Source organism: Sphaerodactylus townsendi, linkage group LG08 (genome assembly GCF_021028975.2).
Source record: "Sphaerodactylus townsendi isolate TG3544 linkage group LG08, MPM_Stown_v2.3, whole genome shotgun sequence".
In the NCBI taxonomy this organism is placed as follows: domain Eukaryota; kingdom Metazoa; phylum Chordata; class Lepidosauria; order Squamata; family Sphaerodactylidae; genus Sphaerodactylus; species Sphaerodactylus townsendi.
The window spans coordinates 74,622,428-74,647,968 of record NC_059432.1 but is presented as its reverse complement, the minus strand read 5'-3'; the positions used below and the strand labels follow the sequence as shown (position 1 = coordinate 74,647,968).

The 25,541-nt window shown below is 43.2% G+C and overlaps 1 protein-coding gene across 1 annotated transcript in view; it reads left to right on the top strand.

The window, feature by feature from the left end:
- ITM2C (integral membrane protein 2C) overlaps window positions 1-25,166 on the top strand; it is a 33,026-nt gene extending 7,860 nt beyond the window's left edge. The window contains exons 2-6 of the mRNA XM_048506076.1: window positions 9,925-10,071; window positions 10,401-10,589; window positions 11,977-12,087; window positions 18,252-18,402; window positions 20,504-25,166. Coding sequence (XP_048362033.1) covers window positions 9,925-10,071; window positions 10,401-10,589; window positions 11,977-12,087; window positions 18,252-18,402; window positions 20,504-20,595 — 690 coding nt within the window. The 3' untranslated portion in view covers window positions 20,596-25,166. The remainder of the gene's footprint in view (window positions 1-9,924; window positions 10,072-10,400; window positions 10,590-11,976; window positions 12,088-18,251; window positions 18,403-20,503) is intronic.
- Window positions 25,167-25,541: the final 375 nt, after the last annotated feature.

Genomic DNA, 25,541 nt, shown 5'->3' with positions numbered 1-25,541 from the left:
GGGAAGGGAGTGGCTGATGTGGGCAAGCCTGCCGTGTGGAATTCCTGTTGTTGCCGTGGTGTGATGCTAGCCACCCCAGCAACAAGGAAACCACACAAGCCTGTCCCTGTGTGGAAACCACCAAAGAGCAGTCATCTCTTCTTGTGATGCTCCTGGACCCTCCGCCTAGATCTGATGTGAAGATATTGATCTAAATTTGTTTTCAAGTCTTTTAAGCCTCTGATGTAAGGAAGAGGCAGCAATCTTGATAGCGTCTGATTAAATTAGATTGTGGTTTAAAGATGTTTCTTGTTCTCTTCCTCTCTTTGGTACATATAAAATATGAGTCATCTGTTTGCTGCACACTTGTACAATGTACGATAGGCCGATAAAGAGATAAGGTCAGCATGCAGCACTGGCAAAATTTGCAGGAGGTAGATAACATTATTCTATAGAAAACGTTACTTTAGTTAGGCTTTAGTCAATTACTGGGTAGTGTGGTCTCCAAGGGTTCTTGAATATAGTATAACAGCCACAAAGGAGCACAACATATAAGTGATGAATTGATGTATTTAAGTTGAGTGCAAGTAATCAAACAGAGCAAACACAACTTCAAACAAAACAAGAAACCTTTAGTCCCAAGTGAGGACATTAACATGAAATTGAAATTGGCAAGGCAGTCTTTTCACAGATGTTACCTTTGTCAGTTCTTCCTGAGCTATGGCCAGCTTTGTGCAGCGCGGTCCTGGGCCCGAATCCAGGCAGCCCCCATGACCACTCTAAGGTCCTGCAGAGTGACCCCAGGATGGGTGGGCCATAACTGAATGCCGGGCCCCTACCCTTTCTTTCCCCCCAGGGTGGGTGGGCCATGACCAGATGATGTGCCCTTTCCCTCCTCCATACCCTTCCCCCCAGGGTGGGTGGGCCTCAACCAGATGACTGGCCTCCTTCTCCCCTAACCCCTCGCCTTCCCTACCCCTTTCCCCAGGGTGGGTGGACCACAACCAGATGCCCCTTCCCTCCTCTTCCCCCCAAAGTGAGTGGGCGCTGACCAGATGTCAGGCCCCCTCCCTAAGTCTTCCCCTGTAGTTGTGGCTCTTTATTAGGATTTCCCATGTGGGGTTCTGATATGAAACCAATCAGGTCTTTGCCTGACCAGGTGGAATGGTTAATGGCATCCATGGTTCCCCTTCCCCCGACTAAGCAAGAATCCCAAATGTCACATAGGCCAGGTGGTCAGTCTTCAACCCGCCCTCACCCCCTGCCCAGATGAGCCACCAATTAGCATGAGATTGTTGGTCACCAAGCCAAAACAGCGCCAGGCAAAGTTTAAAACCTGGAATCCAGATGTGCAAGGCCATTCTCCCCCAAATATCACCTTAGCCTTTTATTAATCACAAACACTAGAAAATTACTTGCAACTCAAGGAAATCATCCCCACATCCCATGATCTGCAGAAATATACTTAAGAATAAAACAGTTCTTAACAAGTAAAGGAACAGATCATGAAGGGTGCCTTTCGAAAAAAGGAAAACTTTGTGCCAGTGCTGCCACGTGCCCTTCATGTCATGTCCAGAGACATCATGTGGCTGTCCTCAAGTCTCTGTGTGCCTAGTCCCAGATGTCTAACTCCAAGCAAAACGAAACAGAGAGAGTTATTGTCTTTGTTTTCTCTGGAACGCTGCTCATGAGGCATTGCACCAGCCTCCCCATTTATGTCCCAGGCACTGAAAGATTGGTTGCCATGAAAACTACATGTGTATTTTTTTCCAATTCTTTATCAATGCTTTAAAAAACACCAACCACTGATAGATGCCCACACCCTGTTTTCTGTTGATGTTAGAATGCAGTGTGTTGGATCCAGACTAAGTTTTCTACTGACATGAGACACTTTGGTCAGTGGGACAGAATGGTCCTGTCTCTCCACCCAGGCACAAAAGTACACTGCTGTCGCTGAAGTACTTCTGCTGGAGACAGGACCATCAGAGCAGAGCACGAGAGGCAAATTAGAAGCCTGCCTCAGGAAGAGGGAATGGGTAGTGGAAGATTTAGCAGATTTCTGTGCTTCTTAGGTAACGAATTCATTTGTAACGATTGCAACTCTTTATAAATGCTCTGTGCGGCATCCACCTTAGTTCTGAGTGCTGGTGCTCAGCAGAGGGAGGAGCCTATGTGCGAGGGGTCCAGTTTACAGTCCAGCCCAGATATGTCAGCAAAAAGTCTTGGATGTCAAATGGGGACGCAGAGGATCTAGGAAGAAAGGGGCACAGGTGCTTAGCTTTGAAGAAGAAAGGTGGACAGGAACCCTTTACACCTCCCCATTATGGGCCTTAGTAAAGCATCTTCTTTACTTGCAGGTGGCCCTGGATTCAGTTCCTGCCCTCTCTGCTTAAAAAGGTTCAGGTGGTAGGTAATGTGAAAGACCTCTGTCTGAGACCCTGGAAAGCTACTGCTAGTCAGAGTAGACCATGCTAACCATGGTGAGACCAAGGAGTCTAGCTGTATAAAATGTGTTTGCTTGGTTTTACAAATTAACATAATGGTAACTTCTTTTTTTAAAAATGGAAAGTACCCAGTTAATTGGTCAAGTCTGGTAGGAAGGTAGAAACTTATTGGGAAAGTTTTCTTGATTGGGCAAAGATGAACTCCTGTAACTAGGAGAAAGAAAACTGTGTGGTGAATCCTGCAGATTTGTTCTGCTAATGGCCCTGGTGTGAGGAGCCAGAAAAACTTGTTGCATCAGCAAAGACTCCCTTCTACTTGATGAAAGTGCTGCATTAGTGGAATTGTTCCGTGGAATCCAGCCCTTTGTATCTCAGCACCTGGTGGAAGAGTGTTCAGCACTGCTGAAATCGTCCGTGTACACTTTAGAGCTTCATCTTCATGTCTCTTAGTAAACTTTGTGGCTGTTTCTTTCTTAATACTTGTCACAGGTCCATCTTCCTAAGGAACTCCCCAAGGAGTCATTGAATCATACAATTAAAAAGCTGGAAGGGGCCTGAACACTATTCGCTGCAAACCCCTGTACCGTGCAGGATGATGCAAATCATCTTGCATAATCATAATCCAACCTCATCTTAAACAGCTCTAAGGTCAGGAAACCCAGTGACTAATTCCACCACTGAGTTGCCCTTAATTTTTAAAAAGTTTATCTCCCTACCTGTAACTTAAACCCGTTATCACGAGTCTTATCCTCCATTTACTAATTGAAACAGAGCCCTCCCCTCTTCCAAATGACAGCCTTTTGCAGAGTAATCATCTCCCCCCTCAACCTCCTCTTCTCCAGGCTGAACATTCCCAAATCCTGCACCCGAAGATTCCTGTGCCCCACGGCCTCCCTGTAATTAGCACATATGCAGCTTTCATTGCCTGAAGAAGGGAGGGGGGTTTAGAAATCATCCAAATCCTTCAGTTTCCTGCCTGTAAGCACATTTTCCTTGAGATGGTTTTTAATATTGCAGTCTCAGTACAATAAATGTGTACTTTGGGAATTGTCTGTTGTGGCTGGAAGAAGAAACAAATAGAGGAAGTTCTCAGGCCCCTGCAGCATAGCAATTGGGAAGGCTTCAGGGGAGAGTCATAAATAATGATGCTTCTCTCTGTAATGGAATGTCATCATGCTGAAAGAGGACACAAAATGTGATAGGCTTTGAAAGGCTGAATGTCCTTTACTCTCTTTGTGGGGAGGATTTGATCCCCGGGTGGCAGCAGCTGACAGATGAAACACTTTTGGAAAGCTAAGCATGGGGAGAGGGATCTCTCTGATGGAAGTAGATGAATTCTGATATGAGAAAATGGTTTTAATTTTCTTCCTCTTGTTTACCATTCTCTGAAACATCCCATATCCACATCTAAGAAGCAAATTAAACTGAGATGTTTTCCCTACTGTTTTAGTCTTCGAAATTAGAGCCGTTTTTGTTTCCAGATCTTTCTACACACAGGCCTCAGCTGTGGACATCTGGTGTGGCGTAGTGGTTAGTATATTGGAACTGAGTTCTAATCCCAATGTTGCTGGGCAGTCGTTTGCTACCTCAGATAAGTGGGAACAGAGAATCACGAGTGCTTCTGTGAGCTTGATGAAAAGACAGGATAAAAGTATGGTAAGGGAGGTCTCATTTGCACACATGCATTTGAACACACCCACTCTCATGCCCTTGTTTATCTATAGATGCACCATTTTTCCCTGTCTGGCCAAGGTGATCTTGGGTCCGGTTAATACTGTTTTATCTGGTTTTCTCCTATGTCTCCTGCATTATGATCAGCGTCTGGTATTGTGAGAAGGTTAGGCATAAAAAAAAAGTGTGTGACAGTGACACTGTGTAGAGTTTCTTATAAACAGGGCAGGTACTTCCATCTGCATTTTCTTCCAGATCTTAAAGTCAAGCATTGTTTCTAGCGGTGGGGGAAGTCCTACAAAAATACTGGTTGGTTAGTTTACTTAAATCTCCCCTAATATGGGCCAGATGTTTCCATCTATCGCCTTCTTTCGCAGCTAGCTTGGAAAGGCCTTACTCCTTGAAAGGTATTTCGCTACATAGGAACATTAATTCCTCTCTGTCTTCTGGCAAAGGCTGGTCACCTCAGCTGACCCACCCCCTGTTTCATAGAATATCGTGTATTCCAGTATCCTGTCTGTCAGCTGGGGCAAATGGGCTTAAAGCACCGAGGGATCAGTGAGCCTTTTCTCCTTTCTGTCCTTTCTTCCCACCGGCTCGGGCTGTCATCCCTGTTTTCACTCATCTGTGAAGTATTAGTCATAAAACACTTGGCCAGAAGTCAAGCTACGCCACACAGTCTGTGCTGTTTGGTGAATGCTTATTTCTCTCCCCTACTTCTTGGTGGATACTTGATCATTCTCCTGCCCCCCGGTGTTTTTTGGTTGTCCTTTAGTTGATCATTTGTATTTCGATTCATTGCTATTTGGATTTTAACATTTTATTTATTTACTTCATTTAGACCTCACTGCTGTCCCCAATACGAACCCAGAACAGTTTATGTCATTCTTCTCTTCTACATTGTAGCTTTTTTTTGTTGAGAAGCAGGATATTAATGTTTAAGATAAATATATGTAATATATACATTAGTTTTACTCTTTTTAAAATGTGTATCCTGTGCAATGCCTTATGAAGTTAAGAGTGTAATTCAGGGGGAAACTGTCAGCACTGACATTTTGTTCCATTACTAGAAAATGTGCCCAGTGTTATGATGTCGAATTAGCATTGTATTGGCTATACCTACAGGTACTAGCAGAACAATTTAGTTTGTGCACTAAATACTGGTTGCTTTTTGAAATGTGCCTCCCCCCCAAGTGAGTTCAAGGCAGTGTACAAACTGAAACCATTAAAAAAAAACAATAATTCATAATTCAGTCATCTTAAAAAAACTTAATAATCCAAGAATAAATGACAACATGATTTGTGCTTTGAAAGCAAATTTAAAAAATGTGGAGCATGGCTCATTGATAAGAGCATCTGGTTTGCATGCTGAAGGACCCAGGTTCTCTCCCTGGCATCTGCTATTAAAAGTATCAAGGAGTAGGTAATATGAAAGACCTTGATTTGAAACCCTGTGAACTGAGTTCCATGTTGGGGATATGGAAAGCAGACCAACTTAACAAAGTAAAGAACGGCTGCTTGTTTTCAAGAACTTGTTATTGTGGAGTCAGAGCCAGCACCAGCATACTCTTAAGTGGACCATCTGCCAGGGCTTCTGGAAGGGCCCTCTGGAAGGGCCTATACATCTTCTTTGCTACCTGCCTGCACAACTTTCTCTGCTACCTGCCTGCACACCCTTCCATCATCTACTTGTTTGCAAGCAGTGGCATATCTAGGCAAACTGGAGCCCTGGGCAAAACCTGAGTTTGCCCCCCCCCCCCCCCCATGGGCGGCCACCCTCTCCCACCGTGACCGAACAATGATTCTTTACACCATGTCGTTTCAAAGTCACCATCACATTATAGAACATGCCCCAACTCACAAATCTGAACACAGCAATGGGCCATGCCACACAGCAGAAATAGTTTTTGAAAACATTTTCAAAATGCTTTCAAAATGTTTTATTACTGCTATGAAAACATTTTATGGTGTTGTATCCAGTCCCCCCAATTGGGGGAAACAGCATCACTTTCAATGTTATTTAAATTGGGGACCCCAGATTCTCCCTTTAAGGTGGATTTAAAAGGAGAATCTGGGCTCCCTAGTTTAAGCAAGTGATAGTGGAATCCACCCCCAAATAGCATCATTGTCAGTGGTGTTTAAACTGGGAGCCCAGATTCTCCTTTTAAATCCACCTTAAAGGTAGAATCTGGGGTCCCCAGTTTAAACAACATTGAAAGTAATGCTGTTTTGGGGTGGATTATTCCCCACCCTGAAACAGCATCACTTTAAATGTTTAAACTGGGGAGCTCAGATTTTCCCTTTAAATCATGCAGTTTTTGCGTCCCCACAAGGGGGCGCCCTGGGCAACTGCCCACTTTGCCCAATGCGAGGAACGCCTCTGTTTGCAAGCATTCCACTTCCTAGTCTCCTAGCTGCCTGGGCAGCCTAGCACTGCCAAAGTGTTCAGATGGTCATGGTCACTATAGCAGCAATCCCAGCTGCCTACACCTCCCACTGAGGAAACAGCATGCAGGTGGCTGTGGGAAGAATCATGAGCAGGCAAGGGGAGGATACACAGGTGGGGGGGACATGGGTAGGGGCAGGAAGGGAGGTGTGAGAGGGGTTCTGGCAATGGGACATAAGAGGATTTTCCCAATAAGAGGATTGGAGGGCCCTGAGCATTCTCTGCCCGGTGCCCATCAAAACCAGAACCCAGACCTGTGTGGGGATCTTATAGCTTGAAAGTCTAAGTAGGACACCATTTTCCTCAGTACTTGACCAGTGGTATTAAGGAAGGCAGGTTGGGTCCCTTTGAGTAATTGAAAAGGTAATAGCTTAAATCCAGCAGCACCTCACATGAGCAGAAAGGACACCAGCTTCTACAGTGGGTGGACTCTGAATTCTTCTTACTCCACCTCCCCATCCAACACACAGCTGCAGCCCACCCTCCTGTGTTACATCAGATATTATTCTAGAAGATTCCTTATCTTCAAGAGTGGCTTTGATGGGTATTCTTTGGGCTTTTTTTTGTCTAAAGAAGGTAATTGACATATCTCTGTATCATTAAGCTACAGCAATATATATTGATTACTGCTGTATCTTAAAATCAGTGTGTCTGTTACCAGAAGTCATTCTCATATTGCTGTAGCCTAAAATTAGTATATTGCTGTGGCTTAACCCTGATTTTTTTAAACAGGTTTTTTTAAAGCCAAAGAAGGCTGTTTGGTGGGGAATGATGACTGCAGGGGCCCAGGTAATTAGATCGTGTGGAAAACTACCATGTGGACACTCTGTTGCCCCTGCAAATGCAGATACATTTGCATGGCAGTAGAAGGATCTTGGAAAATCCCCACTCTGTCCCTTTAGCTAAAGAGTTAAGCAGGAGTCAGTTATGGTTGAATATTTGCATGTAAGGCATTATTTAACAGGTTGGTTGATATGTGATAAAGTACTAAAAACTAAAGTAGAATTTGTTAATCAGTAAAAAGGGATGTAAGGTTGGCTCCAAAGTATCCCTTGCACTCATGGAAGCTCCAGTGTAGTGACTTTGAGTAATACACACGCACACACACAACTGGGAACCCACAAGTATTTACAAGAGGCATCACATTTTCCCATCCCCCACTATTTTCTATTTCCCATTCCTTGAAAGCCCCATGGTTTCTCCCCCTTTCCTGTTTCCTTCTCTTCTTTCCCTTTAGGGTTGCCAACATACGATTTTTTGGAATCACAATGGATCTCCCAACTGAGATTAGCTCCCTTCAGGGTTGCATGCTCTGTTGGAAAATTTAAGGAGATATGGGGGAGTGGAGCCTTGGCAGGGTAAGGTGGGGGTGGGATCAACCTCAGCAGGGTATAATGCCACAGAGCCCATTGTCCAAAACAGCCATTTTCTGTTGGATAAATTGGATAAATATTTCTATATGTTGTGCAACGAAAAAGAGTTGATGTTTGATGCCTGTTGCACCAGAGCTTTGACTGAGGTTGCTTTTAAGTTATTTTCAAACTAAAAGTGATCATGACCGTGGCTTGCTATTGCTGTGACTATTTAGCAAAAGTAATTAAGTGGAAAGCTGCCCCCATGTTGCTGATATAACATTTGATGTGTTGCCAAGGCTTAGGAACCATGGTTACCATGAATCAACGGTGATGTATTTAGTTAAAGAAATAATTTAATGGCTAATTTTCATGAGGATTTGGTCTCCGTTCTAAGAAAGTGCAGAATTCAGGAAAAAGGCTGTGACAGTAAGGTCAGATGTAGTTTGTAAAGTGTTGGATGTTTTCAGCATTATTAATTTTTCACATACTTGGGAGTAGGATAAAGCATGAACACATGATGAGTCTTCAGAGTGTGTAAAATTGATATAATGATGAAACGTTCATAGTTTTCTCACTATTTCCTACAAGGAAGTTCCCCCCTCCCCATTAAAACTGGGAGAGCAATAAAGTTTGAATCAACCATGAGTCAGGAACATTTGTTGATGAAGATGCAGTTTTCTCCCTGACAACATTCATTTATAAAATCCTTTTAGCTATAGTAGGTTATGTTACCCCAATTGTGCAACACTGACAGACTGAGCTGAAATTAAGAATTTAGAGCTGCATGATTTTGAGAATGGCCAGATTGATCATGCATGTTCAATCATAGAGTTGGAAGAAACTCCAAGGGCCATCAAGTTCAACCCCCTGCAATGCAGGAACACACAATGGTTGATGTACATGTGGTATACAGTGGCTAAAATACTGAGCTTTCACTCAGGAACTCCCTGAGTTAAATGTTACCTCTATCAGGAATTCCCTAGGCGTCCATGGGAAGCTTTCACAGTCTCAGTCTTTCCATCTGCAAAAATGGGGATTCTGATTTATTTTGCAGGATTGATACAATGTTCACAGGAAATTAGTGCATATGAGGTGTGTAAGACCCTTGAAAGCACTGTATAAATGAGACATGTTAATATCTCAGAGACAAAAGGATCTGTACAGAAGCATTTGAGAAGACCTATAGCCATTTATTAACTGTATTAAGTGCTGATATGAACATCCTTTCATTTTCTTTGTTGTAATGTGATACTTTCATGGCTTTCTGGTCTTAAAATTCACAGAAAAATATGCATATTGTAAATTCCCTGGAGCTTGTCTGTGTGCTTGTGTTTCTTTCTTTATATTCTTCCGGCAAGTGTCGTATACATTTATGATGATACATAATTTGTAAACATAGGGGTATGTTTTTCATATAAAAGATGGAAAATAACTGGGATCTGCCTTAGAATGACCAGGACAGAGGAAAAAAGTGCCACTGCTGTATAATTTTATGTAATACAGATTGTGTTGCCAAGTTCAAAAAGTTTCATCAACCACCTGGAGTTTCCCCTTTATACCAAACTGCTGCAAGTACAGCAGCCTTATACTCTTTACAGGTGATATTTGCTTTCAGCATGGGCTTTGAAATTGCCGTGGTTCAGAGATAGACTGTTTGGTTTTCATGTCTCAGGTTTACACCTAGTATTAAAGGATCTCCAGAAGCAGGCATGGAAAAGACCAAAGATTCTGGAAAGTTGTTGCCAATCAGAGAACATGACATTGAACTAAACAGGCCAATGGTATGGCTTTGTCTATGACTGCATCAGATGTTTAAGTTTTTTCAGGCTCTCCTTTGGTTCCTTAGCACAAAGCAAGCAAGCAAACAAACAAAAAACCTGAAACCCATTCCTCATAGGAAGCAATGTTTCAAAAAGGTTTCATGTCATGGAGCCCTCTTGTACCTAACACTGACAAATCGTCCCTTGTGTTGGAACCTTGTGTTGTTTCTTAAACAGTTTTGACTGACAGTCCCATCTATTGTTAACAGGAGGTACAGCCTTTGCCAGTGCAGAGCAGAAGGTCCTCTTTCAGCCGCATGTGCTACTTGACAATGATCCTGATGCTGTTGCTTCTCGGCTTGATTTTGACATCCATGTATGTCTACAGATACTTCTCTATTACTGGCTCATCTTCGGTATGTAATGGTACAGCACAGGCATTTTTCTTGTGTTCTCTCACTTAACATATCACTCCGTACCATCAGCCTTTTAAATCCTTCTTCCACCACATCTTGTTTGCCTTGTATAAACTTGCAATGTGACTTTTTGGTTGCCCCTCCTTTTAAAAAGGATATCTTAGAGCTGGAAAGGGTGCAAAGTGGGAAAGGCAACTTGACTTCCCTTCAAATGTTTAAACATGGCTATCATGTCACCTCTTAACCTTCTTGAGAGCTTTTCCTCCAATCTTCGCAACAAAGGCCGTAGTGAGGCACATTTCTGATTACCTGGTATTTCTTTTTCGTAGACATACTCAGAAAACCTGTTCCACTGCGGAGTTATTTATCAAGACCATTCCTACTCACAATTAAAAGAACAGATGGAGCTGCATGAGGATGTGAGGATTTACCTGGAGGAGGATTATGAACAGATCAACATTCCAATGCCGCACTTCGGTGAAAGTGATCCAGCAGATATTATCCATGATTTTCAAAGGGTAAGAAATTTGAACTGAATACAGATACTGTGGTCAGAAAAAGACTGGGACAGAAAAGACTGGAACAAGCAGAAAGGCTTGGCAAAGGGACCAGTGTGGGTAGGGGGGCGGGGGTACAAGTAAGCTTTACTTCCCATTTACATGTTGCCAAGATGAAGTCCTAAACAACTTGCATGCTGGTTGTGTAAAAGTTCCTTTTCTAATGTTATGTTCTAGATGCTGAGTCTTTCATAGTACTTTGTTTCCTAACAACATCCAAAGCCCTCTTTAGAATCTTGGCTTTGACTATGTTCAGGTATCACCGCAAGCTGCAGTTAAATCCCACTTCAACAATACATTAAACTCCATTTGTTGCTGGTTTTGCTTGCATAACTTAGATTTCATAGTTAGAGAACCATGATCCAGTGCAACTGGGTTGTTCAATTATAGGAGGCTGACTCCATGGAGGTCAAAGTTAAGAGCCATCCTCCAAATTATGGGCTTTTCTGAAAGGTTTTTAAAAAAATGGTTCTGGCTCCATACTGTTTTGGTTTATTCCCTGATTCCTGCATGGATTGCTGTGCCTTTAGTTTTCAATTTGGGTCATTTCCCTCTGTAAGAGAGTCTCTATCCACAGAGATTTAAGGAAAAAGACACATCTCCACAAGGGTAGAGGCTAGAGACTTATTTTTTTAAAAATGGAAGTTGGGAATTCAGGAAACATGCTTAAAGTATAATTAAAACACTATAGCATTAGACATTTTAGCATTATATTTTTAGGGCCCTTTTTAACAAAGGGACGGTGTTCTGATCCACCAATACCACTGTTAGAGAACAGCACTCTCTTCAACATTCCCATTATATAAGCCACAGGTGGAATTAAATAAACTGACTCCAACCATTGTTCCCCACATTGATTTCAGTGCTTGTGAATGGACTCCCAAGAAAATGAGGAATAACTTAAAAAGGTCTAAGAGAAGATGGAGCAAGGTCTAAGTGAAAGGTTTAAGTGCAGATGGAACAATGGAAAAGGTCTAAGTTCACATGGAACAGTGCTTTTCCACAATAATGCCCCTCCTGAAGATTCCATGAAAGATGCAGGAGAACAAATCTCCTGAGCAGCCCATTTCCTCCTGAAGGCAGGATGTCTGATTGCGAGCAGTGGAGGATTGTACTGGATTGATGTCTTCTGGGTGCATCAAATGCTAGTACCCAGTTTTAGATAAAGGATTTTTGAATGTAATATGTAACTCAGTGGTAACGCCTCCATGTATTTCTGAAAGGTTCAGGCATGACAAAAGTAAAATTTTCCTTTTTTTTCTTGTCAAAATTGAATATGCCCCTTCTGCATTTTTCTGCTTGAGTCCATGAGTCTGTCTTGAGTCTATTTGCTGTGTTTTGGTTTCAGGGGCTGACAGCATATCATGACATAGCCCTTGATAAATGCTATGTCATTGAACTGAACACCACTATTGTCATGCCACCTCAGAGCTTCTGGGAGCTTCTCATTAATGTGAAGGTAGGAGGGAAATCAGTGAGTACTGAAAAAGAATTAATAATTCAAGTTTGATGTATTTTCTGAGTAACTGGAACTACACTTCTAAATAGAGTTATACTTTTCTAAACCAATTCTCTTCAATGCACTTAGCAGTGTATAAATGTACTGCTCACGACTCTACTGTAAATAATGGGTTTGATAAAAATGTCTTTCAAGCTGGATAATTATCTTTGCGGGAGAGAACCTATCCACACAGAAGAATTTCACTAAAGATTAAGACATGACTGACAAATTAACTGCAACAGTAGCTTGGCAGAAGCAGTGGATAACTGTACATCAATACTGAAAGAGCTGTTCCAATAATAGCAGCTATAGTGATGCATGTTTACCAGTTCTGTGTTATTTTCAGTAAATATAGTACTGTATATAGTACTAGTTTTATAAAAGACTACACTGGAATTAAAAATGACACTAATGCTCATCTTCAATACTGGCAAGTCTTCATAGAGCTGTGGCCAATTATTTTCTGCAAAACACTTTAGCATCATTCAGCACAATGGTTCCAGAGCATTGTTAAATCCTGGTTTGTGATGAAACTGTGGTTTGCTGATACTGCCATTTCTGCTCCAGGAAAGCACACAAGAATGGACATTTATTTATTTGTTTATATTTTTGACTTATATCCCACCTACCCGCACCCCCCGGGTTTCCTTTTTTCTGCTGGACTCTTTCTATAGAAAATCCTTTTCTGTCTTTCCAGCTATTTTTATTTTTCTTCAGCCTGGTTACTACAAAGAGAACTCCCACTTCATCAAACTTCTGGGAGTTGGTTGACTAATATGTGGATTATGGTGATCTGGTAGACATTATATACTTGTTGTCCAAAGACACCTGAGTTAGCTTAGCTGTCACAGGATACTGAAATGGGTTCTTTTATGGATTAAATTGTCTTAATGAAAAGAAACAGAAAGAATAAATGGACAGTTCTTGCACTGGAGTGAAGTAAGCAGTGTGATCGGTATTGGGACCAGTACAATTTAAAATTTTTTTGTAAATGGTCTGTACTGGGAGTCAGTAGTGCAGTGGCCAAGTTTGCAGACCCCTACCAAATTATTCTGGATGGTGAAAACCATGGCAGTTTGTGAAGAGCTACAGGAGGATCTCTCTAAGCAGGTCGGGCAAAAATGTGGCAAGGGAAGTTGGTAGGTATAAAGCGATGCATGCTGAAACAAATAATAATTTTAAATATCTTCTGGTGGGTTCTAAAGTGGCTCTTCTCCCTTCCCATTAATTCATTTTTGTGCTGCTAAGCAACTTTGATGCATAATATGTTCCCACATACTGATATATTTGTGTTAGCATTCTGACTCTCAGCTGTATGTTGCCCTCATATGAAAACCTGGATCAGTCACATTATGCTGATAAAGCCCTGCCCAAAATACTAATTGTTGGTAACGAATGGATCCAGTTAGTTATTAAGGTTCCTCAGTGAAAATCATTTAGTGCTAATCAGCTTTAGATATTTGCCTTTTCCTGTTGCAAATACTTTAAAGCTGTAGTGGTTCTCCTATTATTTATTACAAATTGAAATAACCTTTTTGGAAAGGTTGGGGAACATTGGTAAACTGCATTCTGGAAGTGCTACATTAGGATTTTCTTGGAGAGGAGGGGATATTTCAGCAAAGCATGGTGCAAAGTTTCCATCAAGTCTCAAAGACTGTGATCAAGGTTAAATCTTGAGTTCGATCTGTGCTTGAATATATTCAATTGCTGGAAAAGCCTTACTTTTCAATAACTGTTGAGGTTCTTACTACCGCACACTTTATGTGTGGGTGTATGTGTACATTCTCCTGAAGAATAATTATGTAAGATCTGAAATGTAGAGGGCGGGCGGGCGGGCGGGCAAGTAGATGGGAGCCATATATGCCCTTCCTTTATGATGTGGCATTTCTGCCATCCTCAACGGCCGTTTCCGCACAGCCCAAAAATGATGGCCTGGGGGCGGTAAAAACGCCGCCCCCAGGCCGCCGTTCGCACAGGGCAGCAGCGCCGACCTGACTGCGCTTCCTTCCCCCCAGGGCGGCGTCAGGCCGCCCTAAACAACAACCCTTTAAACCCTTTAAACCCTTTAAAGGGTTGTTGTTGGGGGGAAGCGTCTTCCCGGCAGCGCGGCGCGAACCGCACCGCCGGGAAGACGCTGTCTCCCTTCTCTGCCCCACTCACGATGTCTCCGTGCGTTAAGCCTGCTGGCTTGCGTCGGAAGCCCTCGGCCCATACACTGTCCTCCGACCTCCAGGGGTCGGGGAGGGGCAGCGATGAAGCGAGGCTTCCACTGCCAGCAGGCTTAATTTGAATGGCGATATCGCGAGTCGGGGCGGAGAAGGAAGAATCGGTTCCGATCGCGAACGCCTCTCCTGCGAGGGAACCTCTGCTTGGCTGGCCTGCTGCGCATCGCTTTAAAATGCGTCGCGGAACAGGCATTTCCCCACGCCCGGCAGAACTCTTGGCGGCGTGATGGGGAGCCGGCGATCGTAAGGCTTGAAACGGCCAACGTTTTTGAGTCAAGGATTTTTAATCTTGTTGCTTCTTGAGATGCTTGTACATAAATTACTAATGAACAAGAAAGTTCAGATCTCTTTCCTGTACAACAGAGACAAAATGCATCCAGATCTTCCACCTCTGTCTATTAACATAATGTGTGTTGCTTGTAATTGTACAATCATTCTCTTCCTCTGCTTCTTTTGTGCAGATGGATCAATAGCTTAACCTTTATAGAACTGTTGTGTTAATGTCTGCAAAGCCAGTTAATAGACTGAGACAGCAGTTTTCTGCAAGAGTGTATTGATTTAACCCACCTTCCTGACACAACAGTATAGCTGTGTGTTGAAATACCTTGTTCCCTTGGAGTTTTCGAATATCTCAGGAGGTAATCATTGAGCAGGAAGTGGGGAGGGAGCATGCCAGTGGCATGACTTGATTAGTCCCGTGGAATTATCTGTTCAGTTGATAGTGTTCTGTTGGGATCCCAGTTAAATCTTTCTGCTGATGGTCTGCATTGTGTAGGTTAATTTTGTGCAAGGGGAGGGGGGATAGTACCTAGTAAGCAGTTGACCCTGCGATGAAGCTGGTGATTGCCTACGTGGCCTGCTAGCTGGAGTTTGTGGAGTTCTGACATAACACTATCCAATGAGCTTTTCTGACTTATTCACTCTTATTACTCAGATGGGTCCAAATGACAGGGAATAAATTAACATAAGGTTATTACATGCTGTGAGCTGAATGTGAAAGACGTCTCTGCCTGAAAGCTGTCATTAAATCCTGGCACTTAAGAGGTTCCAAAAAGCTACCTGTGTTATCCAAATAAAATTAGTAAGAAGCACTTGAACTAAGGATAGCTGTCACTCCTACAGTCGTAGATCCTGAAGCCAAGGTCCAAGACGTAGATCCAAGACGTAGACCCTGAAGTTCTTAGTAGAGCACCTATCCATTCAGTTCTAACTCAGATGGATTGATTCCCAGCCCATATAACTTCAGTTGTCTTCAACATGGGACTGACTCTGGGAGTGGGCCCATCAGGTCTTTCACTGTGCATACAGTTGTGCTCTAAGCAAGTGGAAGAGCAGTCTATCTGGATTTCACAGCCCCCCTGGTGTCTCCTAAGCCACTGCCTAGAAAGAGAGATGGAGTTGAAGTGTTGCGCGAAAAATAGAAACAGATGGTGATTATATGATTCCTGAATGCAGAAGGATGGGTATGTCAGAAATTGCTGAGCCAAATGATTGGCATGTGGGGCAGCCAGTCAGAAGGAGCAGTTCCTGCCAAGGGGTTGTGTCTGGTGGTAGAAAATCTCTTCTGTGCCTAGGATCCTTCCTGTGTTGACTGCAAGGTGGTCCCAAGCAGTGCTTGAACTTGGGCTTTTGTTAATGCTTTACCTGTCTGTTTGCATTGCATTAATCCTTTCTTTGCCATTGCCCTTTCCCTGTCATGTATACTAGGCAGTTTTGAGCTCCTTGGAGGAAGAGAAAGATTAAAATGTACTAAATAAACCATGTAACAAATATGGCTGGTTTGGGAACCCCAGGGCACCTGAGGGATGCTGTGTCTCCTTCCTGTGTATTCCCAGTTGGGTGTCAGAAGGCTGGTTGAGAATGTATGCCCTTGGTGAGACATGTCTCATGTTTTCCTCATGGGTGTTTTTTTTTCCCCAGGGAGCTGTGTGGGGCAGGAGTGCCTTGTGTGGCTGTGCAGTTGTGTATTCTGTTGTTACTGCTTTAATCTCCCTTGCCCTGCCCCCATAGCTCCCCCTTCTCGTCTCAAGACATGAATCTCAGGCTGAAGAGATCTTGGGCTTTCTATTTGGGTTGCTTCTACCAGGTGAGCTGTGGAGGCAGAGATCCTGAAAGTGTGTTGATTCCATCTTATTGTATGCTCACTCCTTCACTGGAAGGTGCTTTTTTCTTCAGTTGTTGTGCTCTGAATCTGGGTGATGCTTGCTTGCCATCTGGGAGGTGTGCTAGCATTGGCATGCATGGGCTGGCTGCTTTCTTATATAACTGCTTTGGCATCACCAGTACACTGCTCCATGACTGAATGGTGGTGGGGTTACTCGTGATTCCAGTATAATTGTTATACTGCCTGCTCCTTAGAGTTGGGTCTTCTTTGTTAGTATTTTACCTCCGCTGGGTCAGGATAGGATACTAACTGGATATGCTGTGGCTGTATATCAGTTCTGTCTTCTTGCCCAAATGTAAAATTGGGTATCTAGTGCAGGATTTGGCACCCTGAGATCCACATGTAGTATGTGTGCACATGTATAAAGTAAAATACATTTTTAGCATTGATGGGTAAATTTAAAAGAACTGAGCAAGTGTGTGGAATATCTGGTTGAACCTTGGAAACCAAGGAAATTGGGTAGCACTGCTAGTAGTCCAGTTTTAAGACTTACCCACTGATTGCTGCTGAATAATTAACTTTAGGGGGAATGTTCAAACCATCTGTAGCTGTGTGACCATCCCCACCCATGCTGTAGCATTCTTAAGTGCCCTTAAAGTGCAATGTATTAGAGAGAAGAAACAAAACTATCTACAGTTTTGTTTAAAATGTCTCACTTCCCATGTGATGACTCAGGGAATAAAATGCATACTTTGCAATGACAAAACGCATTTCAGCCACAGATAATTGCGCTGCAACAAATCCTTTACAATTGTTCCTTCCATATCGCAGGGGTTAGGGGCACGATGCCCCTTGCAACCTGAAAAACCGCACAAAACTCAAGATGCAAAGATCACTGTGAGATGTCACGTGAGAGAGTGTCGTAAACATGCTTTGAACCACGTTTTTTTTACAACAAATTTAATTTTAAGAAAAAATGTACAGCTATTCATTTATGTTATTAAACAGTTATGTCATTAGAATTCCCATTTATAGTACTTTCTCATGCTGACCCTGTTATACCAAAATCGGGATCAGGAAAGTCACAATGTGGAAGGGACGACTTTAATTTTTTATTGAGGTGATAGCATCCATATTTGTACACTCGTGTAGTGTACAGTGCCAGAAGCAGAAGATGGGCCCATGCCTCAAGAAACTTGCAAGATAAATTTGGGCTGGATAGAGAACATGGGTAGAGAACATGGCAACCACACTGGTCGATGAGTCAGGGAAGGAGGGGAGGGCCCCTTTGGGTCTAGCTGTTTTTATCCTTTTAAATTAAAAAGATGGTGTATGTCCATTTGAGAGGGGCTTGCCATTGCTAGCTTGCACTGAAAAAATTGCCCGGCAATCGGTTGTTTCTCTAAACTCAAGTATCCTTCTTCACGCCACTAGCTTTGCAAGATAATTCTTGGATGATGACAATAAGTGTCTGTTCTTTGATTCACATCTTTACAAACTACAAATGGTTTAATCCAGGGGTCTGCAACCTGCGGCTCTCCAGATGTTCATGGACTACAATTCCCATCAGCCAATTTGCCATGCTGGCAGGGGCTATTGGGAATTGTAGTCCATGAACATCTGGAGAGCCGCAGGTTGCAGACCCCTGGTTTAATCTTTATTCCTGAAGAGTGAAATTCCTGGCCATGTGGTGCTCTAACAAAAGGGAAGTGTTTTGTTTTCCTGACATTGAAATGCCATCACTTTGTCTCGCTGACTTGGAAATTCTCAGGATTCTGTGTATGTGATTTCAGAAGGGGGTCTACCTGCCACAAACCTACATCATCCAGGAGGAGATGATAGTCACAGAGCACGTCACTGACATGGACCAGCTTGGCTCCTTTATTTACCATTTGTGCCGCGGTAAAGAGACATATAGGCTGAAGCGCAGAACTTCAAGAAGACGTAAGTGCATTCTTTGCTTTGTTTTGTTTGTTTGTGTGCTTTGCCGCTGAGTGATGCTATGGATTTAGAGAAGTTCCTTTCTTTTTTTCAGTTCTGCAGTTCTGTGCATTCTCAGAAAATACCAGTTTTGGAAGAAATCTAACCAGTGGTTTTCCTTTTTTAAAAATAATGGCCTTTACATAGGTGTCTCATTTTTAATGGATAATGGGAACTTCCATTTTATTTCTGTTACCTGTTACAAATAGCAACATCATTCTGGTAAGGTAAATTCACCACAACAAAAGGGTGTTGGGAGTGAGGGATCAACCAATCACAAACGACTCCTATATAACTGGTTCTAGGAACTAGGACGTTCAAGAGAGTCCAAGCCAAGAGTCCTCCTATGATGGAGGCAACATTTCAACTGGCTGATCCCTGCAAATGTAGAAGTGATGCCTCCTGGGCTCTTCCTACTCCAGTGAGGTGGGGGAGAGCCAGGATTGGCTCTTTGCTTTAGGTAAGGAATTCATGGAATAAGCAAGTAGATACCAGAAAACATATTGACAAGCCCTATGTTGAGGTCCTTGAATTAGGGCTGTCTGAGGGGTTCGGGGAAGCTAGATGCTGAGAAATTGCAGGAGTCAAGGGAAATGATCTTGCCCTACCCCTGAAAATGCCTTATACGGAGTCAGACCATTGGATCAACTAGGTCAGTATTGCCTACTCTGACAAGCAGAGCTTTCCTAGTCTCATGCAGAGATTTTTTCCACGCTTGCTAATGGGAAACAGGCAGGACTGTATGAGGGGCCCTCTTTGTGCCAAGCATGATATTTGTCACTGAAATGCAGCCCTGACAACTGAGCACGGTCCATCAGGATGTTCTCAGAAAAGCCTGTTTAAACTGATGGGAGTTCTTTGCTGCTGTGTAGTTCTCGTTCAGTGTGGTAGGCAATGTGCATGAGGATTTTGCAGAGAATTGTGCCTTGCTGCCTTGACAGTTGGGCCTACACAGCAACACAGGCACAAGAACCTCCCTTCTGAGCTAAGGCAATCCAGTGACATGGATGATTGACATCTGATGCTGCAGTAAATGTGCCTTCTGGACCTGCCACTTGGCTTGTAAATGTTTCGTTCTTGAGTTAGCCCTGATAAGTTTTGTTTTGTTTTTTACTGTTCATTTTGGTGAGGTCAGGGATCTGTTATCTGGCCCTTCTAACTAATGCTGGGGTTTTAAAAAGATTCAGAAAATCTGCTTACTTGGTTCTTGAATATTTCAACTGCTGTTAACCTATGTACCGAACTTGAAATCCTGACATTATTTAAAGATTATTTTGCAAATGAAAGAATTGTCCAAAATGTTGCAGCTGTTTATTAACACATGCAGCAGTATCTGAGCAACCAATTAATGTGGAATCGGCCAAAAATCATCAAAAGCTCAGGTAAGGAAGAATAAAAAACTGACTGCACTTTGATATGGTCTCTGTCATCACATCTGAAATTTCAGTGCACTGCATTTTTTATTCATCCTGATTTAGAGAGGGTGGTAGTTTTTGATTCTCTGTGGCTCCTTTCCACTACACATTACTTTCCATTGGATGGCTCAAAAGGATCCTTGTTCCCCAAAAACTAAGGATGAAATTTGGATGAATAAGGAACCTTCTAAGCCAGTGGTAGGAAATGGTGGATGGTGGATGTATAACCGCACAGTAGGAGAAAGAGGAATAATTACCCACTGCAAATCAGTGCCAGTCCAGGTCTGATATATTCTCTCCATAAGCAACTTTGCCACTGAATGTTGAAATGCATTTAACTTTTTATTATTAATTTGTTTGATTTTTTAAAGACTTTTTTGGATGCCACCATTTAGTCATTATTTATTGTTAAGACAATACTTTGATGTACTGTAACCTTTCTTTGCTGATGCAGATTTTTCTTGGTTGCAGAATAGATATGTGTTTTTATTAAATGCAACAGATATTAAGCAGTTTGTATTGCCTGGCACTTGTGGAATATTTTCATATTTCTGTTTCCAGATACTTGAATTTGCCATATTTCTGCTTCCTAAAATACTTCATGTGACCCCCAAGGTAACTGAACCTTTCTTTTTGGTCTCATTTTCCAGATATCCATCGACGTGCGGCAGAGAGCTGTCATCACATTCGCCATTTTGAAAACACCTTTGTGGTTGACACAGCTATTTGTCAGAAGTTGTGAGAACCACTCACCAGATTTAACCTTTTGGGGCTTTGCTTGTACTCATCCATGCAGACTCTCTCTTCTGGAGAGAGAATTCAGCTTATTTTTCTCCTTGCTCCCATTGCTTGTGCATTACTAACTTCTCAGGTCGCATGTGATCAAATACCGACCTTTGGTGTCTCTATATTGCATTTGCTTCTTAGACTTTGCTTAAATCCCAGTTACCTTAAAATGTGACTACAGAGGGAGGGGAAGATTCCTTGTGAAAACTGGCCCAATAATCTCTTCTGGGAGTGCACAGCATACTCTGAGAAATGTAACTGATAGCATAGAAGACTCTTAATATGAATGGCTGGCCATTTGTTGACTTGGGGAGAAAGAAGCTCAGTAACAACCTGTGAACGCATTTGGCTTTTCAGGGCTTGTTTTGTTAGGTATTATTTCAGTGTAGAAATCCATTTCCTCTATCTCAGTCTGTTAACAGAAAAATCCACCATAAAATTGCTACTCTAAAAAAAGATGGAAAGGTGCCTCTAGAAAGATTTTTTTACAGCCCAGTGTGGAAGTTCATTGACCTATGAGCAAGGTGTATTCCTGGTTTATTGCTCTGTAAAGCAGTATATGTGGTTTTTGTTATGCTTATTTGCATGTGTTATTTCTTTTGCAGTAGCCACAACCCCAAGATGCTAGGTGTGTAGGTTTAAGCAATAATCCAGATCTGTTCTGGAAGCTGTTCCTGGCAAGAAGATCTTAAAAGTTGGCTCCCTTCTTCCTATAGTCTCCAAAAACAGTCCAGATCTTGAGCATGTGAGTCTTGCATCTCAATATCATTCTTGTTAGCTGAATGACTTAAGTTCTCTGGGATGTGTAGTGGGTTGAGTAAGGTTCTAACAGGGAAAAGACCTGGAGCCTAAAATAAATGAAAGAAGGGTGGTAAACCAGCTGAGTGCACTTAATTAGCCAATGTCTTATTATGTCACTGTGTAGAGTAATGTACCATTTTTGCACCTTTACTACACTTTCAGCACTGATTAATGGGCCAGAATGGACTACTTGTTGATATTCTGACTTTTGTAGGTTTACTTGCCTAGCCCCTGTGCCTGTGTGTGTAGCACACTCCATAATAAGCAGTTGTGATTTATTTTGCACTGTCCGGTATAGTGTTCTCCTTTGCAGTAGCTTTTAAGTGGATCAAGCATAGACTTTCTTGCTGCTGTGGATACATATTCAAATCTGTGCTCCTTTATTTGCAGGTAAAACATGGATTGTTTCTCATTTTACTTTTGGAGAGATGAGCACTAAGCAGTTGTTTTGTCAGCCAGGAGCTTGGACCTGCTGTTTGACTTGTTTGGGAGTTTTGGTGCAGCTATTTAGCTTCAATGGCTGTAGATAATGGGAGGATGCAATTACATTAGCCAGTTTGACTCTTGTCTCTCATCTTCTCCCTGCCCATGGGCAGCTTGAGACAGTCAGAAAGGGGTAAAATCTGTTAGCCATAACTACTGCTGCTCCATCATCAGACTCCAGTGTTTTACCTGGATTATATGCCCCACACATAAAAATAAGCTGTGCGTATGGAAGGAAAGAATAGCTCACTGTTTCTCTTCCCTAATCCCTGCACATGAGAATTTGAGTTACAGACCATGATCAAGATGCCTAGAATCCTGTTCTACAGCTACCTGAAATAATGCATTTGGCACTGTTACTTAGCAAAGCTTGGGTGGTTTTGGTTCCAATTTGCAAGAGGCAAGGAATGATAACTGAAATGCATGTAATATGAAGGCCTGGCTGTAGCTATCTAGTATGCAGGGGATGCGAGTTTCATGGAACAGAACACACTTAGACATCAGTTAACATAACTTGCAGGTAATGGGGTCCTTCCAAAACAGGTGAGGTTTTCTTTCTTTCTGCAGTTGGGGGCAGGGCAGGATGTGGCTAAACTTGAGGATGTGGATTCCATCCCACTGAATGGTGAGATATCTCCATTGGGTCACCTTGGATCAGACTCACACTTTCAGCCTAATCTACAGCACAGGGCTATTGTAAGGATAAAATGGGCGAGAGGAGTAAGATGTAAACTTCTTTGAGTCCCCTTTGGGGAGAAAAGTAGAGTATAAATGAGGTTGTAAATTTAAAAAAATAAATGTTTGACAGTATAGCTAATTCTTCTCCCTCTGAACTTGGAGGACATCTTTTTTTCTGGGTAATTTCTACCATTGACCTGGAAGACAGAATTCAAACTTTATATCATTGGGCTGTTCTGCTCTCTCTAGAGCCCATGCCTGGAAATAGAGGGTGAGAAAAGCAAAGTCACATTCCTTTTGGGAGATTAGGAGGAGGTGACGGCAGCAGAAGCCACAGGAGAACTATTCCGGATGGACGTGTCCCAATTATGGACTGCACCAACCTTGTCCGAGAACACGGCGGTGCCCTCTTTACATGGCCAAAAGTACACCAGATAGGACAAGTTATCTGCAAGACCGCCTCTCCCCTTATTGCACTCAAAGACACCTCTGATCTACGGAGGGGAATTTGTTGGTGGCCCCGGAAATGTTCAGCTGGCAATGATACGGGCCAGGACTTTTATTGCCACGGTCACGGCCTGGTGGAACACACTCCCTGGTGACATCCAGGCCCTTCAGAGTCTGCCTCAGTTCTGACATTTGTCAAGGAACCCCAACAGATACATTGTCTTCTCACATGGAGACTGAACACCATTCTCAATGCATTAACCAAGCCACCATTCGAACCAGTGAGGGACATTCACCCATGTTTCCTGAGAATGAAAACAATTTACCTAATTGTAGTGACCTTGGCCAGGAGAGTATCCTAACTGAGCACCCTGTCAGTGGACCCAAAACTATGTGTTCCGTTGGGACAAGGTAGTCCTATGCACAGATCCTCTGTTTCAACCCAAGGACAGCTCCAAGTTATGTAAAACCAGTGCTCTTTTTGTGTCAGCAACTCATCAAAACAACGGTCACAGATTTTTCCTCTCCACTATCAGTAAGTGTCTGAGGGATTGCATACAAGAGGCGTATAAGGCAAGTCACATTGCTCCACCTTCAGGAATCATTGCTCTCTCAGTCAGAAGTGCAGCAACAAATGCAGCATTAGCCAAAATGCTTCAGTGGAAGAAATTTGCAGAGTGGCCACATGGTCATCAGTATCCATCTTCATCAAGCGTATCAAGATTGATAAGTTCGGTGCCTCTGATGCTGCCTTTGGATGTAAAGTGTTGCAGCATTGGCTAAATGAGGATGCTGGAGACTCACCCTCTAGCCATTTCCCCACCTTAAAAAATAACGCTGAAGCAAACAGCGCTCCTTTGGATCGCAGGTTTTGAGCACGGGGTCATGTTCCCCACCACAACTTCTGCCCCTTGGTCCAATGAACGTGGCAGCCACACAGCAGCCAGGCAGGACTCCCCACGATCCGCTCAGAGGATGTCCTGATTGGCTGCTGCGTTGTGCTGCAGCAGGAATTTTTTTAATTTTTCAAATGGACGAATCAACGTGTCCCCACTTTTCCGAGGAACCCACGTCTATTTATGCACACACTATATGCATCCATGCTCATGTGCACTCAAAACGACGTGCAGACGTGGATTCCTAGTGTTAAAAATAAAAAAATTAAAACCAGCTGCGCACACATTACGCACGCCCCGCCATGCCCTGATTGGACGGGAGGGTCACGTCACTAAGCGGCGGGAAAAATGGAACCTGGAGTCACCCCCCGGGCTTCCCCACTGCCCCACGCTCCCCGCGGGTTTCTTCAAAAGGCTCTGTTTCTAATAGTGCCGGAAATGATGCACGCTGAGGGGGCGCGAGAGCAGAAGAATCGGGGCGGCTGCACTGTCGCCACTCCTGTAGTGGGGAGTGCCGCTGGACCACGCGTTACTTGCCGCGAGTAGCGTGCAACAAAGGGTGAGTGGGGAAACGACCTCTGTTGCTTAGCATGGCTTTGGGAAGTCCCAGAAAGATATCCTCCAAGCTCAGTAGGAGAACGACAGTTGGTTCTTACCTGTGAAAGGTCCTTCTCCTCTGAGCATCAGAGGACATCTTGCCCTCCCCACATCATCGGAGTTCAGATAGGCAGCGTTCATATCTGAGTGTGTTATTGTACACAATGTTGTAGCATTTATTCTGTTTCTTCCTGTTGTGGTGTCTTTCTGCACCTTCTCACTATTCACTGTTTACTGTTTTGTTTAAAATAGTTCTAGATGTGGAGAAATGGCTCCTTCCCCCCTCCCTTTCTTTTTTCTTTCATCCTCCCCTTCTCCAACCAGGTAGCAGAGATTTGGAGGACTTAGAAATCCCAGAGAAACATCAGGAAATGCTACCTGACCTAGGGGGAAATGATATCTTGACCCAGCCTGACCTGGTCAAAGGAGGGTGGGGTCTGGGATCTGATAAATTGAGGGGAAGAGAGAGGTGAAGCCTCTATGCTGAGGTCTGTCTGGAGGAGAGCAGAGCTCTTGCCTGAACTGGGAAGGCGGCAGCCATTTTCTGGACCATGTGCCAGATAAAGTGAGCTCTTTGCCAATTGCAACATTTTAAGCTTTAAGGACCTACCCTGCTTTCTACCATCTCCTATCCAGGGTAAGTATTAGTCAGGGGTCTTCAAACTATTGCCCTCCAGATGTTCATGAACTACAATTCCCATCAGCCCCTGCCAGCACGGCCAAGTGGTAGGGCTCATGGGAATTGTAGTCTATGAACATCTGGAGGGCCACAGTTTGAAGACCCCTGGTATTAGTGATAGGGGCAGGGGATTTGCGTTTATACCGCCTTTTCTTTGGAAACCCTTGCTGAAATCTGGTGCTGTGATAAAACATATGATAATCACTTTCTTTTTAATAAATACTTTTTAAACCTCGGATGTGGAGGACAGTTCTCTGTACCACGTATGCCCCACTGTCTTGGACACGCTATTTAAACAGGAGGTAGAGGAAGGCTGAGCAG